Source organism: Wasmannia auropunctata, unplaced genomic scaffold (genome assembly GCF_000956235.1).
Source record: "Wasmannia auropunctata unplaced genomic scaffold, wasmannia.A_1.0 LD336097.1, whole genome shotgun sequence".
In the NCBI taxonomy this organism is placed as follows: Eukaryota; Metazoa; Arthropoda; class Insecta; order Hymenoptera; family Formicidae; genus Wasmannia; species Wasmannia auropunctata.
Genome location: NW_012026793.1, coordinates 1,662,090 through 1,676,601, shown reverse-complemented (window position 1 = coordinate 1,676,601; position 14,512 = coordinate 1,662,090). Strand labels below are relative to the sequence as shown.

The following is a 14,512-nucleotide window of genomic DNA, read 5'->3' as shown; positions in this document are numbered from 1 at the left end:
GGACGACTGTCGACTTGTTCGCGACTTGAATCCCTGGGCGGCACTTCCGTCTCTCCCGTCGAGATCCGTCGAAAGGTTTTACGGCGTGTCGTACCTCGTTACGTTCGTACGATAACGCGGGCCTAGAGAGTATCTAGCGAAATACTTCGAATTTTAAAAATAATTTTTTAAGGATTTCCCAACAGAAAGTTTTTAGAATTTTCAATTCCGCGAAACTGCGTTTCTCCGAGGTCTCCCCCCCTCCCCCCCTCGACGGGTCAATTTGGTGCGGACCTGGAGAAAGGCAGGAGGTACTTTTCGGTCGACGTTACGCGAAGGAATTTCACGCGAATTCGTGTGTGCGTTGCTCGTCGATGGTGAAGCCTTTTAAAACTTTAAGTTACAATACTTTACGCAATAGACCGCTCGACCGCGTAGGTATATACATATATATATATATATATATAATTTCTCCGTGCTCGATGATGATGGCAAATTACTCGAGTTCCCGCTCTTGTTTCTCTTGACTCCGTCATGGAATCGTCCGCGGTAATCTCGATCTGCGACCAGGATCGGCAAAAGCAACGATACCGGTGTTTCGACCACCGAGAACAGTCGCGCGTTTTCTCCAGCTACTGAATACGGGAAGTCTGGTATTAATTGCAACCATCTCAGCAACGTTGCAAACTCATTACGCAACATATCATGAAATATATAATATCGAAGCTCTAATTTTCATTTTGGGAAAATTATTTTTTATAGGGAAAGTTTCCACATTACTTTGTAGTAGCCATATACCGTTTCAAAAATGTTTTCCATAAATATACTCTCTTATTTTAGTAATAACGATACAAGTGAATGGTAATAGCGATAACGATATAAAAGTCATATATAGTTAATTATGATTATACAATTCCTCGAAACGGGACAAATCCGAGTTATCGCGATTGTTACAGTCGCTTCCTTGTCATAATTAACTCCAAGCTAACAATAGCGCGACGGAGATAATTAGTAATTTCCACAAAAACCTCTTGTTCCGCAGCGCCGAAAAGACCCCGATGATTAGCGTCGTGTAAAATCGATTGCAAAATTAATCTCGAGTTTAATTGGGCGATTATCAGAGTAATCGCTCTCGCGGAACCGTCGCACCCCTTTCGATTTCCGCTGAAGCAACTCCCTCACATCAAGATCGTTCCTTTTGCATATACAGATAAACAACGAATTGTCATGGAAGATCGACGTGTACAAGACGCGGATTTGCCCGCGCGGGTTTTTATCGCTCGCAAACGAGGCGGTCCGCCGGCAAAGGGCAGTCGTATAAAGCGGTCCTCTTCCCGTAGATCGATTTATCCGGAGATCGACCTTAAAACGTAAAACGTAACATCAATTCAGTAAATTTGTATTGAATGTGAAAAATGTTGAAAATAACGCGGACGCGTAAAATACAGTCCGGCTCGCCGGGCGCGTTAGAATGATATGCAAATTACCGGGAAATAATGATACCGGGAAAAGAGGGATTCGGCAAAATATACCGAAGGTCGTTAAGAATGAATTATCGCCGCGAGCGTATCTGGAACTCGGTAAAATTACGTTGAAAAATATGAACTTGAATGATGAGGGGATTTTAAAAAGGGATCAAAACTCGCCGTTGTTCGGCGTGGTCTTTTTTTTTTTTTCGCGCGGACCGCCTCCAATTTAGCTAACGTGCTGAATCGATAATAGCCGCGCGCGACCGATGCCCTTCCATGAAAATTCCGCAATGCTCCGCAATCGGAGACTACCGCACGACGACTAGGGACTGGTGTAATGCGCGCGCGTGAAAGTTTTTTTCGTGAGGATGACAAGAGAGAGAGAGAGAGAGAGAGAAAGAGAGAAAGTGCGAGTTCGAAGGTGAGAGAGGGAGAGAGAGAGAGAGAGAGAGAGAAAAGTGACGAAGAAAGAGTGAAAGTGCGTGTGCGAACGACGACGAATAACAAGTAGATAAGAATTGTTACGAGATTGGTTTTTGTTGAATAGTTGTAAGAATTTTGTAATGACTAATTCTAGCTAATTAGGACTACAAACGAGCTGCAGCAAGCCACAACACAAGTCCGTACAGCACACACCACGTATACACACGTGCGCATGCAGAGAGAAGCACACGTAACACGCAAGAATTGTATTAATTTATATCATTGGGCGAGTAAATTTACACAGGGCACAAACACACACCCACCCACCCACACACAGACGCGCACACACACCCACACGTAGGCACAGATTTGTTGACAGGCGCATCGCGAAAGATTACGAGATTGTAACTGTACATGTGATTTACGGCACACGTTTTTCCATATCGACGCAACGTTTTTAATGTTTTTTCCAATGGGAAAGATTTAGACTCCAAGGCGTTTTTAGACGTTTTCCCACGGGAAACAACTCGGACTACGAACGTATAGACAATTAACGGAGTATAATTATATCACGTTTTCACCTATTCCTCCCTCTTCCCCCTCGTTCATCTCCCGCGTCTACTCCCCCCCTTTTCAGCGGCACATCCCTCGAACGTTATCCGCGAGTGTTTCCTCGTGACGCGCGCGTTTCCCGCGGTCTCCCCTGTCATCCCGTTTCACGGATATGTCATAGAGAAGACCGGAGAAGAGACCTTCTCTTCTTCCTCCTCCCGGACGACGTTCCTCCTCCGGGCCACGTCGCGACCGCCGTCGCGTCCGCCGGGCGTCCGTCGATACGATCGATGTAACACACGTCGGCGCTTAACGATGATGTTGATAATGACGATGATGGTCCGCCGCCTGCACTTGAACGCGTCTCGACTACTGGGCTCCGTGTGAAGGGCCGTATTTATAGCCGTACGGCACACTCGAGATGGTTAGTGTCTCGAGTGTGTATCGAGTGATGTGCATACGCTCATCAAGGACCTAAATCGAGCCCCATCGTACTATACACACTCACACATATATATTATCGCGTCCTCGCAATAATATCCTTGCGAAAACTCGCTGTCGGAATATTCCGTACTCAAGTATTAAAAATTCGAATATTAAAAAGATCCTTATTGTCTATCTCATCCCTTTTCTTCTCTCTCTCTCTCTCTCTCTCTCTCTCTCTCTCTCTCTCTCTCTGTCGTTCTTCCCTGAGTTTAATTTCAATAACAAAGATAAGCTCCTATTGAATCGTCATCGGTGCTCCATTTACATTGCTTTACTTAACTTATCGTCCAAATAATTTATATTCGCAATCCCGCTATAAATACGGCCTCGTGAGAGATTCGCGAGGCGAAGGCCGACGCGAGGTAGCTAATCGGCGATCTGACTTGAAATTGGAGCTCGTCCTTTGAACAAGTCGACGACAATACGTCCCTACAGCCAGGCCGGAGCGTCAGTTGTTGGCAACGTGAATGCCATCAATTACAGCGATCATCGAGGCGAGCCGAGGGCTAGAAATGGCCATTCAGAGAAGGACCGACAACGTACCGACGACGAATATTACAGATATTGATTAATGCCTCGCTCAGATTATGAAAATTAATTAGAACGAGTAAGATTAATTACTACATGCAGTTACGTTTTTGATATAAAAAAACACGAATCAGCAATCCCTGAAGAAAGTTCAAGCTCACTCGAGAACGGCTTGTATCGAGAAAAAGAAAAGGAGATCTGGGCCGTCGTAAGTCGCTCCCGAAGGATGACATCGGAAAATAATAAAAACCGTCTTAGCTTCGATAAAAGTCCAGGGTGTCGATATACTTATTGTCAGCTCGCTGGCCATTTCTAGCGCTCTTACGCCGCGCGAAACGCGCCGTTGTTTGTTGCTCTACATATCCGTCGAAGAGGGACTCGGGACAGTCGGGATTATTATCCAACGAATTACACGTAAAATCGCCCGAGGCGGTTCACAATCCCCCCCCCCTCCCCCGCGGCGCTCCGTGTTTCTCACACTCCAGGGGAAAAGGAGGAAGGTAAAAGGGAGAGGAGGAAGAAGGCCGAATCAACGGAGAAATTTGTTCCGCGTGATATTACGAATTCCACCGCGGGTAAATCGCTCGATCGGACCTGCTAGATCTCGCGGGAAGCGAGAAATTCCCAGCACTCGCTCGTTTTCGACTGATTTTCATTCCTTCAACCCCTCCTCCCCTGTCACCACCTCCTCCTCCGACCGCTCGGCAATCCGGACTTTCCCCGGACTCCGCGTTTTTTTTCCTCCGCGGAGAAAAAAAAAAGAAATGAAAACGACAAACAGCTTTAAGGGACGGCTTCCCATTCCCTTCTGTCGAAAAAAAAAAAAAAACCGATAAGCTTAACGAATCGAACCCGAGGATTATGTCATACGGTCCCGTTGATATTAACTACGAGACTCTACGCGCTGAGAGAGAAAAAAACGGGGTCGTCCTCGTGTGTGTATACGTTGTATACCACTTTAATACGTAGTCGTGTATTACTCGTTACACTAACGATTGTTAGGCGTGTGTGCTTCACTTCGCTTCATCATAGGTAATTATCCGCCACTGTCGTCGCGACGCGCGGGCTGCGCAGAGAGTAACGTTTCCGCGCGCGCTGCAACGCCGCCGTTTATAAACCGAACACGGTAAACGGTATATCCCGTTCGCCAAGTTCCGGCGGTCTCGCCCCCGCGCGAACACGCTAAATCCCTCGTCTCGGACTCACTCACATACACACACATACACGGACACACGTATACGTTTTTATCGTTTATCACGTGCGTTTTGGGGTACGTTTGCCGTGTTTCGGGGAAGGGCGCGCCTTACCATTGCCGAGACTCGTCTGATTTTTCTGCGGCGAGCAACAACAAGGAGATAGGGGGGACACGTCAGTGTTGGCCCTCTCATCCCGCGACGACAGAAAGGAACGGCGAGGTCCCTCGCGGCCGACCTCCTTCCGGCGCGCGACCCGGCCCCTTTTTTTACGAGGACCCTTTGTTTATTGAAATTATAATATATGCCGTGTATCTAAACCATAGCGTGTAACGTGTTTAATAATGATCGTTAAATAATCCGCCTGGGAGAGAAAGAGAAAAATTCCTAAGTGTAAATTGTATATAAGATTTTCTATATTCAGAGATATATATACATATATATCCCGAATACCAAAAGTGTATACATACGTACCTATTATTATTACAATTATTATTACTAGAGAGGGATTATTAGTCGCGGAGGGTGGTTTTTTCGCGGGCGTTTGTGCTCTCTCGATTCCGACGGGGCGCGAGATGATGGGGAAAAAGAAGGAGAAGAAGTGGAAGAAGAGCGCATTCGCCGCTACTTTCTAAATCACTTGTTATCAAATTGGTCGATTACGAGCCACACGTAGTATTATCCCGTAACCATAGGGAGTACCAGTTAGTAGAATAGGATATATTATATATTAAATAGGAACACATACACACGCGCATGCACACACAAAGACGCATACATACACACGTACGAATTCCGACGCACATCGGTATGCGAAACATATATCGCGCAGACTTCGTCACAAAGATCTACCGTACGTACCGTCGTCTTTAAAGTACATAGGAAAAGTGCGAAAAAGTGTCGTTTTTCGAAACGGTCACGCTTATAGCTTTGTTGAAAATGTATTATCCGCTGGCTGCGGGAAATTAAAGGGCGGGAAGAGAAAACGTATAGGCTAAATCGCTGTTTCGAGATATACGTAGCTCTAAGGGAACGTTTATCTTATCGATTCCAACACTTTCTTGCAGTTTTCTCGCGGGTTTATTAGAAGGAGATAAAGAGGGTGGAAGAAAATGGGAGAGAACTGACCGACGTAGATTTTTGCGACTAAGTAGGGGTATAGATTATATGTGTACACAAAGTGTTTTCTCTCTCGATTCCTGGACACTCGACTAACGCGTGCGGTCGATTTCTCTTTAACGGAGGAGACGTCGCGGCACCCGCGAGTTCGCAAATTCGCAAGACCGACGAAAGTAAGAAGGTATATATACGTAAGAAAATCGGGCGTTTGCACTTTATTGGGGGAGGCGGGAGTACAGGAAGGATAAAATGTGTACGTCGAATAAACTGCTCGGGCAGTTAACTTTCGATAATGGAACGTTGCCAGAAGGCGCAGCTGCCGATCGCGCGCGAACTCCCTTTAAAGACAAATCGACCGGCAAACTCTCGCCGAAGTATCCCCGCGGTCCAGCGTAAATCGTTCGGGACACTCTCCGCGTGTAGATAACACATAAGGTCTGTTTTTTATAGCTGAGACACGCTGTTTGTTAGGGCCGTGCAAAGGGGATCCATGCAACGATGCGGGTGTCCATAAAGTGTTGATATAAGGGCCCCGAAATTTTGGTTAAGCTGTAACTACTTTTTATCGTTTCTATCCAAATTAATTTCAATGCAGCGATAAAAAACAAACCTAAAAAAAATTCAGATCCGAAGGAATCTTGTCGAGGGATAGAGAGATATCACGAAGTCGAGTTTCGAAGGCAGCGGGAAGAAAAGTAGGAAGAAATTAGTGGGAGGGTAAGGGCATGTTAATGAGGAGCGGGTGAACGTATACTTAAACACGGACACGGTATCCTCTTAATTTCTGGGGCCAATTTGGTGTTTCGAGGGAGATGATATATACGTGCGCATCCCCGCGTTTTCGCGTCCACGCCGGGGAATGGGCTCTTCGCGTCTCCGCGAGACTTTCCGTTTTCTTTGCGTTCGTTTCCACCGAATACGCGGATTTCGCGATCAAATCGCCGAGCGAAATTATCAATTCGCGCGAGCAGGTGTACGAACAATTGATTCGGCGACAGTGATCCTTTCCCAATTATTCGTTTCACGATCTATTGGAAATTTAAATTATACCTTCGTATTTTCGCGAAAAACGTCTCCTTTTCGCAGATAAAACTGTGCACACTGTAAATTAAACTCACAATGTCAGAATTGTAACCAATTTGAGTCATTTTTAATCATTTCTATAAGTCGCCATTGTTACTCGATACGTCGTTAATTTATTAAATTAATTAACTGAAACAGTTTAACTTAAGAAATGTATTAAATTTGACTCAAATTTAGTTTGTGCGCACGTTAATATGAAACAGCATACGCTGTTCACTTTGAAACTAAGCAATTCAACCACGCAGAAATGGATCGATTAGAGATGCGGGTTGTTCTTTTAACCGCAAGAGTAATATACATACATTTTGACACACGTGTGAAGTTAAAAATAACAAAATGTTACTTGACTCAAGGAATTGGTTTAAATTTGCTCCTTTAACAGTGCAATCAAACCGCGAAAATTAAAAGTTCTCTCGCGCGAGAAGCGAGCGGAGATCGAGGCACCATAAAATGGCGTACGTAACGTCGTACATCGAAATTAGGAATTCTCTTATTATGACGAGGCTAACGACGAAGTGTTGACCGAGGACAGGTGTATAAACGTACGTATACACGCGCATACACACATACACGCGTACACATACACACGCATCAGGTGACGAAACGAAACACACAACGCATCGCGATCGCGACAGTAGCCGAAGTATAAGAGTTATAAGGATCTCGAGTGATATTTAAAAAAAAAAAGCGCTTTCGTTGACACAATGCGATTTCAACGATGAGTCTGATGCTGCGTTATATCGGGGAGTTTTGCGGTACGGTAAACTCGAATACGGTAAACGCCGAAAGAGCTGCGCGAGTCCTCGCTGCGACTTTTTATTATTAACCGTTACACCGTCGTCGTTAATTATTATTATTATTATTATTATTATTATTAATGTCGTCGTAAAAGAATTACCGTTATGTAAATAATAATTTCTGATGATTGTATATATGTTTTAATTATTAATGTTATATGTACATTAATTAACTTATATTGGGTCATATCAATAAAAGCGGAGCGATTGCTCCTGGCAACGAAAACAAAAGCGGAAGAGGATCTTTCTAATTTTTGCCTTTAGTACAAAACAATATTGCTTTACCTCTCTCGAAGTCGCCCGTAAAAGAGACGACAACGTTGGCAAATCTAACGAGAAAACAAAGGTTTCGCTCCGTTTTATTTGTATGATCCATCACGATCTGACGCGGCAGACCAGCGTTTAGCGTATTCCAAAAAGAAAAAAAAACAGATTGCAAAAGGTCTCCATTATCAGCGTGATAGAGTTAACATACGTACTTCCAAATGAAAAAAAAAATAAAAAAAAATAAAAAAATAGAAAGAAAATCCGGCCCGAAGCGTCGTTCGACGAGTGCGTTGCGCATTTCTTGCCGCCGTTTTGTACAGGCGCGAGACAAGCTCCTCCTAAATTCTCTTCGCACAAATAACAAAGTAACGACGACAAAGTAGTGTAACTTACGACGGACCATATCAATGAATCATATCAACCCAATCAAAAAAAAAAAGAGGCGAGAGAAATAGGAAGGAAGAAGGGAAATATCGTCGACTTGTGTGAACCCAAGGCGAGCGAGGAGGCGGTGAGTTTTTTGACATGTGCTTTTCAAATGCAACGAGCTCTCCTGTACAAAAATATCGCCGATTTTGAACGATCGTTCTTGCTGCTAAACTTACGTTCGTCGAGGGAAATTCGTATATATTACTCGCGAATTTTGATCAGCTGTTATACACATTTCGTGTAGTCGCGCCGAAAATCTCCTTTTTGGACGAAGCCACGTCGTCTTTCGTTTCTACTTAATATGTCTTATCTATAAATCGTATTTATTCGATACGCGGCATTCGAATGCAAAGGCCTTTGAATTAAGATTTGCGTATATTTTCGAACATTTTTGACGTTCATCCGTATCGCGGAATACTCATATATAGCTTCCCTCACCGAAATGAATTCGCGTGCAGCAATTTAGAAGTATATTCGAAGATACGAATTCGCCTCGACGGCACATTTGCTTAGGCTTAAGCTTGCTGTAAGTGATTAATGATTTATTAAAGAGCCAACTTTAACTTGATCTCCGTTGATCGCGCAACGAAACGACATACAACGCTTTTTATTGCAAATTCGCTTGCCGCGAGCCCGATGTAAAACCGAGACGTGCGAACAAGATGTAATTAAAAAGTTATAATAGACACGAGATGTAAAGGAGACACGAACGAGTAGAGAGGAAGGTCGTGTGTGTGGAACGAATCTCAGACGAATCAAGCTGAGCTTAAAGCCCTTCGAACCTGGAAGCTGCTTTACTATATAAACACTGAATGACGCGATTGAAAAAAAATCATTTCTATTTTATTTTATCAAGTATACGATTTCTATTTTTAAAAATCTATATTGTTCCTCCTCGAAAGAAATAAAAGCGTGAAAAATAAAAACGCTCAGCCGGAATTGCGATCGTGCGAATTTTCTTTTTCTGACGCGAAGCGAGGAGAGATTCAGATCTCGTTTGCATTCGTATCTCTTCCATCAAACATTTATGCGATCCAAATTCAATTCGTATTTTATCCATATTTAATTATCGATCGAAACGCTTAATTAAGATTCGAAGTCGGATTTATTCCGAACGCGAAGTTATTCCACTTTAAGATCGCGGCTCTCAATCCTTATCGATCTCGTGACGTCATTTAGTTCAGAGAGTCCAAAAGGTTCGGAAGGTTTTTAGGCCGGTGAACCGGAAAGAAACGGGCGAGCCCGTTTTGCCCGAGAGGTGCGAAAAGTTCCTTCACGCGTTAAGGATAACGAGAATGTGAGGCGAGAAGGGGGAAGGCGCGCGTTCCCACTCTCTATTACACGCTAAATACACACGTTCCACACAATTATTGCGAGAGTGCACGTAGAGAATGGCGCAAAGGGTGTCTAATTATCTATTTAAATAAGCGACCAATACACGCTGAGGTAAATAGGCTTGTTATTGCGACAAATTTGCTCATTCATTATTAACCGAAGAATCGTTAATCAGCTACGAATCTGTACTCGTGAGAATTAAATGATCTTGATTCTTGGCAATCCGCTCGTTTTTTTTTTTTCTCGAATTGTCCTGATCACACGTCCTCGTCACTTGACTTCCGCAAAAGAAATCCACGCAGTTCGATGCAAAACATTAGTAAGATTTACTCTGACTCCAAATTGAAGACTTCATCATTAGCATTCTTCAAAAGAGTTTTTTATTATTTTTTATTATATTATATACTCTTTTAATTGTAATTTGTATTTGCTCTAAATTTTCCTTAATATTATTTGCAGACCCAGTATATCCGATAAAACTTTAAATTAATGCATCTTTGCTCAAAGTTAACATAATCGAACAAGTTTTTTTTATTTTAAATGTCAAAATCCAAGGGATAAGATTGTGTAATTAATTTAGAATTATGTAAGGTTGTGAAAAAAAGCTTTTAATGTTATAAACAATTTTTCTCACAATACAGAGATTTGGCGCGTAATTGAAAGAAATGTCCACATCCACTGGATCCGCAAATGCCAATTAGAGTTAAAACGGGAAGGGGAATTGTCTCTTTTTAATTTTCTCAATATTACATTTTTCTTGTAAAAGTGAGATTTAAGTATCATGACGTAATCAATCTCTTCATTTAACAAGTATTAATTTTTCTCGTGCGTCTCGCAGCCCCCCAACTGACTTGGTCTCCCTCGATAAAAATGTGCTGAGGTGTTTGGTATGAAATACATCGGCGAAGAGCGGAGAATTTTTTTGACTTTTTCGAAAAATTGTATGTATCCGCGCCGATATAAGGGCGTTTACTTGGCTTTTATTCACACATACGACCGATTAAGCTCCCTTTTAATTCGCGGCGTCGCGTATTCACGTCGCGATGTAACGCAAGAGGGGACAAAAAAAAATGAGATATAAAATCATACGCCACAGCGAGAGTGTGTATCCATGATACGCGCGAACGATGCGGAGATACCCTCCGCGATGCGAGATTCCTCGTCTCGCGGTAGGAGTGGCGACAAGAGCAAACACAACGGAACCAATCGCCGAAGAAGGGTGGTCCAGCCGCTGTTTGTCTTCTCGACCCTCCTCCGCTCCGGGGGGACGCCGCGGAATCGCGCGGAAGAGCCTAAACGTCCCGGTACATCCGCGGCCAATCGAACCGGGATCCGTCGCCAAGCCGGAAGAGGCGAGAGAGATCACTCGGGCCGGCGATTAGGATCTCGCTCCGGTCTTTTCCCTCCTTTCGCGCAGTTCCGAATTAACAATCGCCAAGAAGTCGCGCGCGCGGAAAAGGCCACGTGCCAATCTTGATCCTCCTTTCTCGCGGTTCTCGCGCTCTGGGGAACTCTTCCAGAGAGCTTCTCGCTCGAAAGCTCCATTAGCCCCTCGTCGACATAATTTCGTAATAATTATACTGTCAATGTAACAAATATACATTTTTACAATCGGTATTTAACTTAATTTTTAACTCCGGTTCACCAAGAGAAATTTTATTATACGTACATCTCGAGAGGAAAAATTGCAACGCGGATGTTCGAGTTCTCCTCGGACGGTCGGCAGAGATGTGCGTGAGTAAATAAATAAAATAATTGTGTTGAATATTTTTTTTTCGAAACGATTCTTGCCGAAACAACAAGATCCGTGCCGGGCAAATGTGGACGGTCGAATAAATAGAAAAAAAAAGGGGGGAACAATCGACTCCAATTTCGCGTGGCGTGTGGAAACGCTACCATGCTTCGCGGCAAGGGCAAGAGCAGGTCGGAGAACAACGAGAACAGCGAGGGAACGGACGGGAAGCAGCGGAGACCGAAGTGCGCCCGTTGCCGGAACCACGGCCTCATCTCGTGGCTGCGGGGTCACAAGCGGGAGTGCCGTTACCGGGAATGCCTGTGCCCGAAATGCTCCCTGATCGCCGAACGGCAGCGAGTGATGGCCGCGCAGGTAAGCCGCCTGGGTCTCCCAATTTGTCATTCGAACCCCCCTCTTTTCGATTTTTCATACCGATAACTTACACGTATCTCTTGAACACGGTGCTATAGAAATCGCTCCGGAGATCTCGGACGGAGAAACGAGTTAATAATAAATCACATGATTTGAATAATTCGGCCAATGCCGATTGGTCACCTTCTTTCCCCGTCCAGGGAAATCTCGGAGCGATTTCTATAGCGTCGTAGACACAAAAGACTTTAACGCGCGCTCTCCCCGACCTCTTTTCTTTTTCCTTTTATTATCCATATATGCGCGACTTTATATTATACGTGCGATCAGGTGCCGTTATTTGTATCGTTTTACGGAGTCTTTCTCCGCCGCGTTTAATATTAGAAAGCTATACGGACGACGCGATCCGAAATGTCAAATCTATGATCATTCGCGAATGTAAATGTCACGGGATCTCGCCCCGGCGTCGTACGCCGTCACTAATTTAGTATACGCGCGAGCATGTTATCTCCGCCGCGCGCTTTGAGCGGAGCGTGTAGGGAAAATGTGAAAGAAAAATGTCAATTCGCTGTACGCGCAGTTGAGCGTGATTAACGCGCATCCGATATTTTATTTCGCACGGTAGGTTCACCCTGCGGTATTTAAAGAGACGCCCGATCGGAGCTCGTTATCGTCGCGCCCTGCGCCCCTTTAATGAAAGGAGAATCGCGCGCGCCCGAAGAGTTCCTCTCCCTCTCTCTTTCTTTCTCTTTCATAAAACGGAAAAACAAGATGGAAATACGGAACAAATAATATGAAATCGGTGAGATACTTTACAGTTGAAATTTGATTTTTATTTTAAGGGAATATAATATACAATCAAAAAAGACGTAAAACTTTCGTGCTTTTTTTTAAATCATGAATTGGAATTTTTAATTCAACGTTTTATAAGGCTTCGTGTATCATCATTTATTGCTTATTTATTGCTATTTTTAATTTTTTGGTACCTCACACTTTTTCGACTACCTGCAGGAATTTGTCTTTCACTCAAAAAAGAAACAACAATGGCAATTGTAAAGATGACACTTATACAAATTTTATATCTAAATGTACATAGTTGAGAGAATAAATCAATGTATGTAGTTGAATAGAACCATTTTATAACTACAATAATATAAAATGATTGAATAAACTAATGTGTAATAAATGAATAAATCATTTTATAATTGCAATAATTATAAAATAGTTTAATTCGACTATGTCCATTAAGTCTATATATAAAACTTGTATAGTTGTCACTTTCGTAGCCGCCAGCACTATGTATTTTCCTCTAAGAGTGCTAACATCGCCAAATGCGAACGTGTAATTGCCAAGCTGGACCCCCTCGTCGAAATTCAGGCATCGCATGCATAACGCATATATCTCGCGACACCGATCCTCGTCCCCTGCGGGAGTAGAGGGTACAGGGAGCGGCGGCGGCGGAGGGCGAGATAAATTAAATCCATTAACGCTCGGGGTATAGCGTTTCATTTCTGTTTGCATAGGCATTATGACACTCGATACTTTGTTTGCGACGAGACTTTCGATGCGGTAAGCGAGAGCGGGGCGAGAGTGCGCGTTTAAACGCTCGCGTTGTCATCGTCGTCGTCGTCGTCGTCGTCGTCGTCTACCTACCCCTCCGTGTATCTTCGATACGAAAATAGTCGGCGCAGAGCGAGAAACTCACACGGGTGGTTGCGGTCAAACAAAACACGCGCGTCCGCGGCCGTTCATCCGGCAATAATCGCCCGCGGTGCCACCGCGCGTAACCGCCGCGCGGTTTTGCCGCGGAAACTTTCGCGCCGCGCGCGCGAACTCGCGCGATTAACGCTAACCGGAAGGAATATCCGCACACGTCTCGGAGGGATATTATCGGAATTATTTATGTACCTAGCCTCGGCCAGTAAGAGTATAAAGCATCCCCCGCGAAATCGACGTAAACGTTCTCCAATCTAATCCCAATTTATCTATAAATATTAGAGCTTGAAAAACAGTAGGCCAACTTTTCACATTTTGCAATAACGGAAAAAAAATAAACTCTAAAGTTAAAGTGATGAATTTTAGAGTTTATTTTCTTTATTTTTATTAAAATGTTAGCCTTTTAATTGTCCACATGTTAATTACCTATAATTAGTTATCAATATCTAATTCATAAATCTGCTGAGTAAATTAAAAAAAATAGCTTTATTGGAAAATAATATTTATTTTTGTTCAACAATTTTAATATTTTGCTGGTTCTCCTTCGAGTTTTACTACCGCTTTTTTCCAGGAAAATGCAATTAATTGAGGGTGCTTTATATTTACCAAAGCTGTATATACACGGAAAGAACGGTTTTGCTGAAGTACTTAAAAAGTGAGCTAGATACGGATCTGAAAATAATTTTGTCGGACCATCAAAATAATTATGTAGGACGCTATCAAGCCGCGGTTACTAAAATGTCAAAACTTTTTGCAGCATTACTTGTAACGCTTGAACTCACCGTCAAAATTATTTTCAGATCTGTATCTCTCTAGCTATGAATTTTTAAATACTTCGGCAAAACCGTTCTTCTCGCGTGCATGTACATGTAATGTAATAAAATGCTGAAATAAATGTTATATCAAGCGCTGCGGTAGCGGCGCGACGCCAAGTATATAATATTATAAAAGTCGGGTGATGACTTGTGAGTATACGGCACTGGCACTGCGCTACCGCTTAGCTTTATCTCGAAGTTTTGCCTCGTCAGATTA

At 43.4% G+C, this 14,512-nt stretch overlaps 1 protein-coding gene across 1 annotated transcript in view; it reads left to right on the top strand.

The window, feature by feature from the left end:
• The first annotated feature begins 11,393 nt into the window (after positions 1 to 11,393).
• The window catches only part of LOC105462555 (doublesex and mab-3 related transcription factor 3, truncated-like), a 12,788-nt gene continuing 9,669 nt past the window's right edge, over positions 11,394 to 14,512 (top strand). Inside the window, exon 1 of the mRNA XM_011709236.1 lies at positions 11,394 to 11,767. Coding sequence (XP_011707538.1) covers positions 11,558 to 11,767 — 210 coding nt within the window. The 5' untranslated portion in view covers positions 11,394 to 11,557. The remainder of the gene's footprint in view (positions 11,768 to 14,512) is intronic.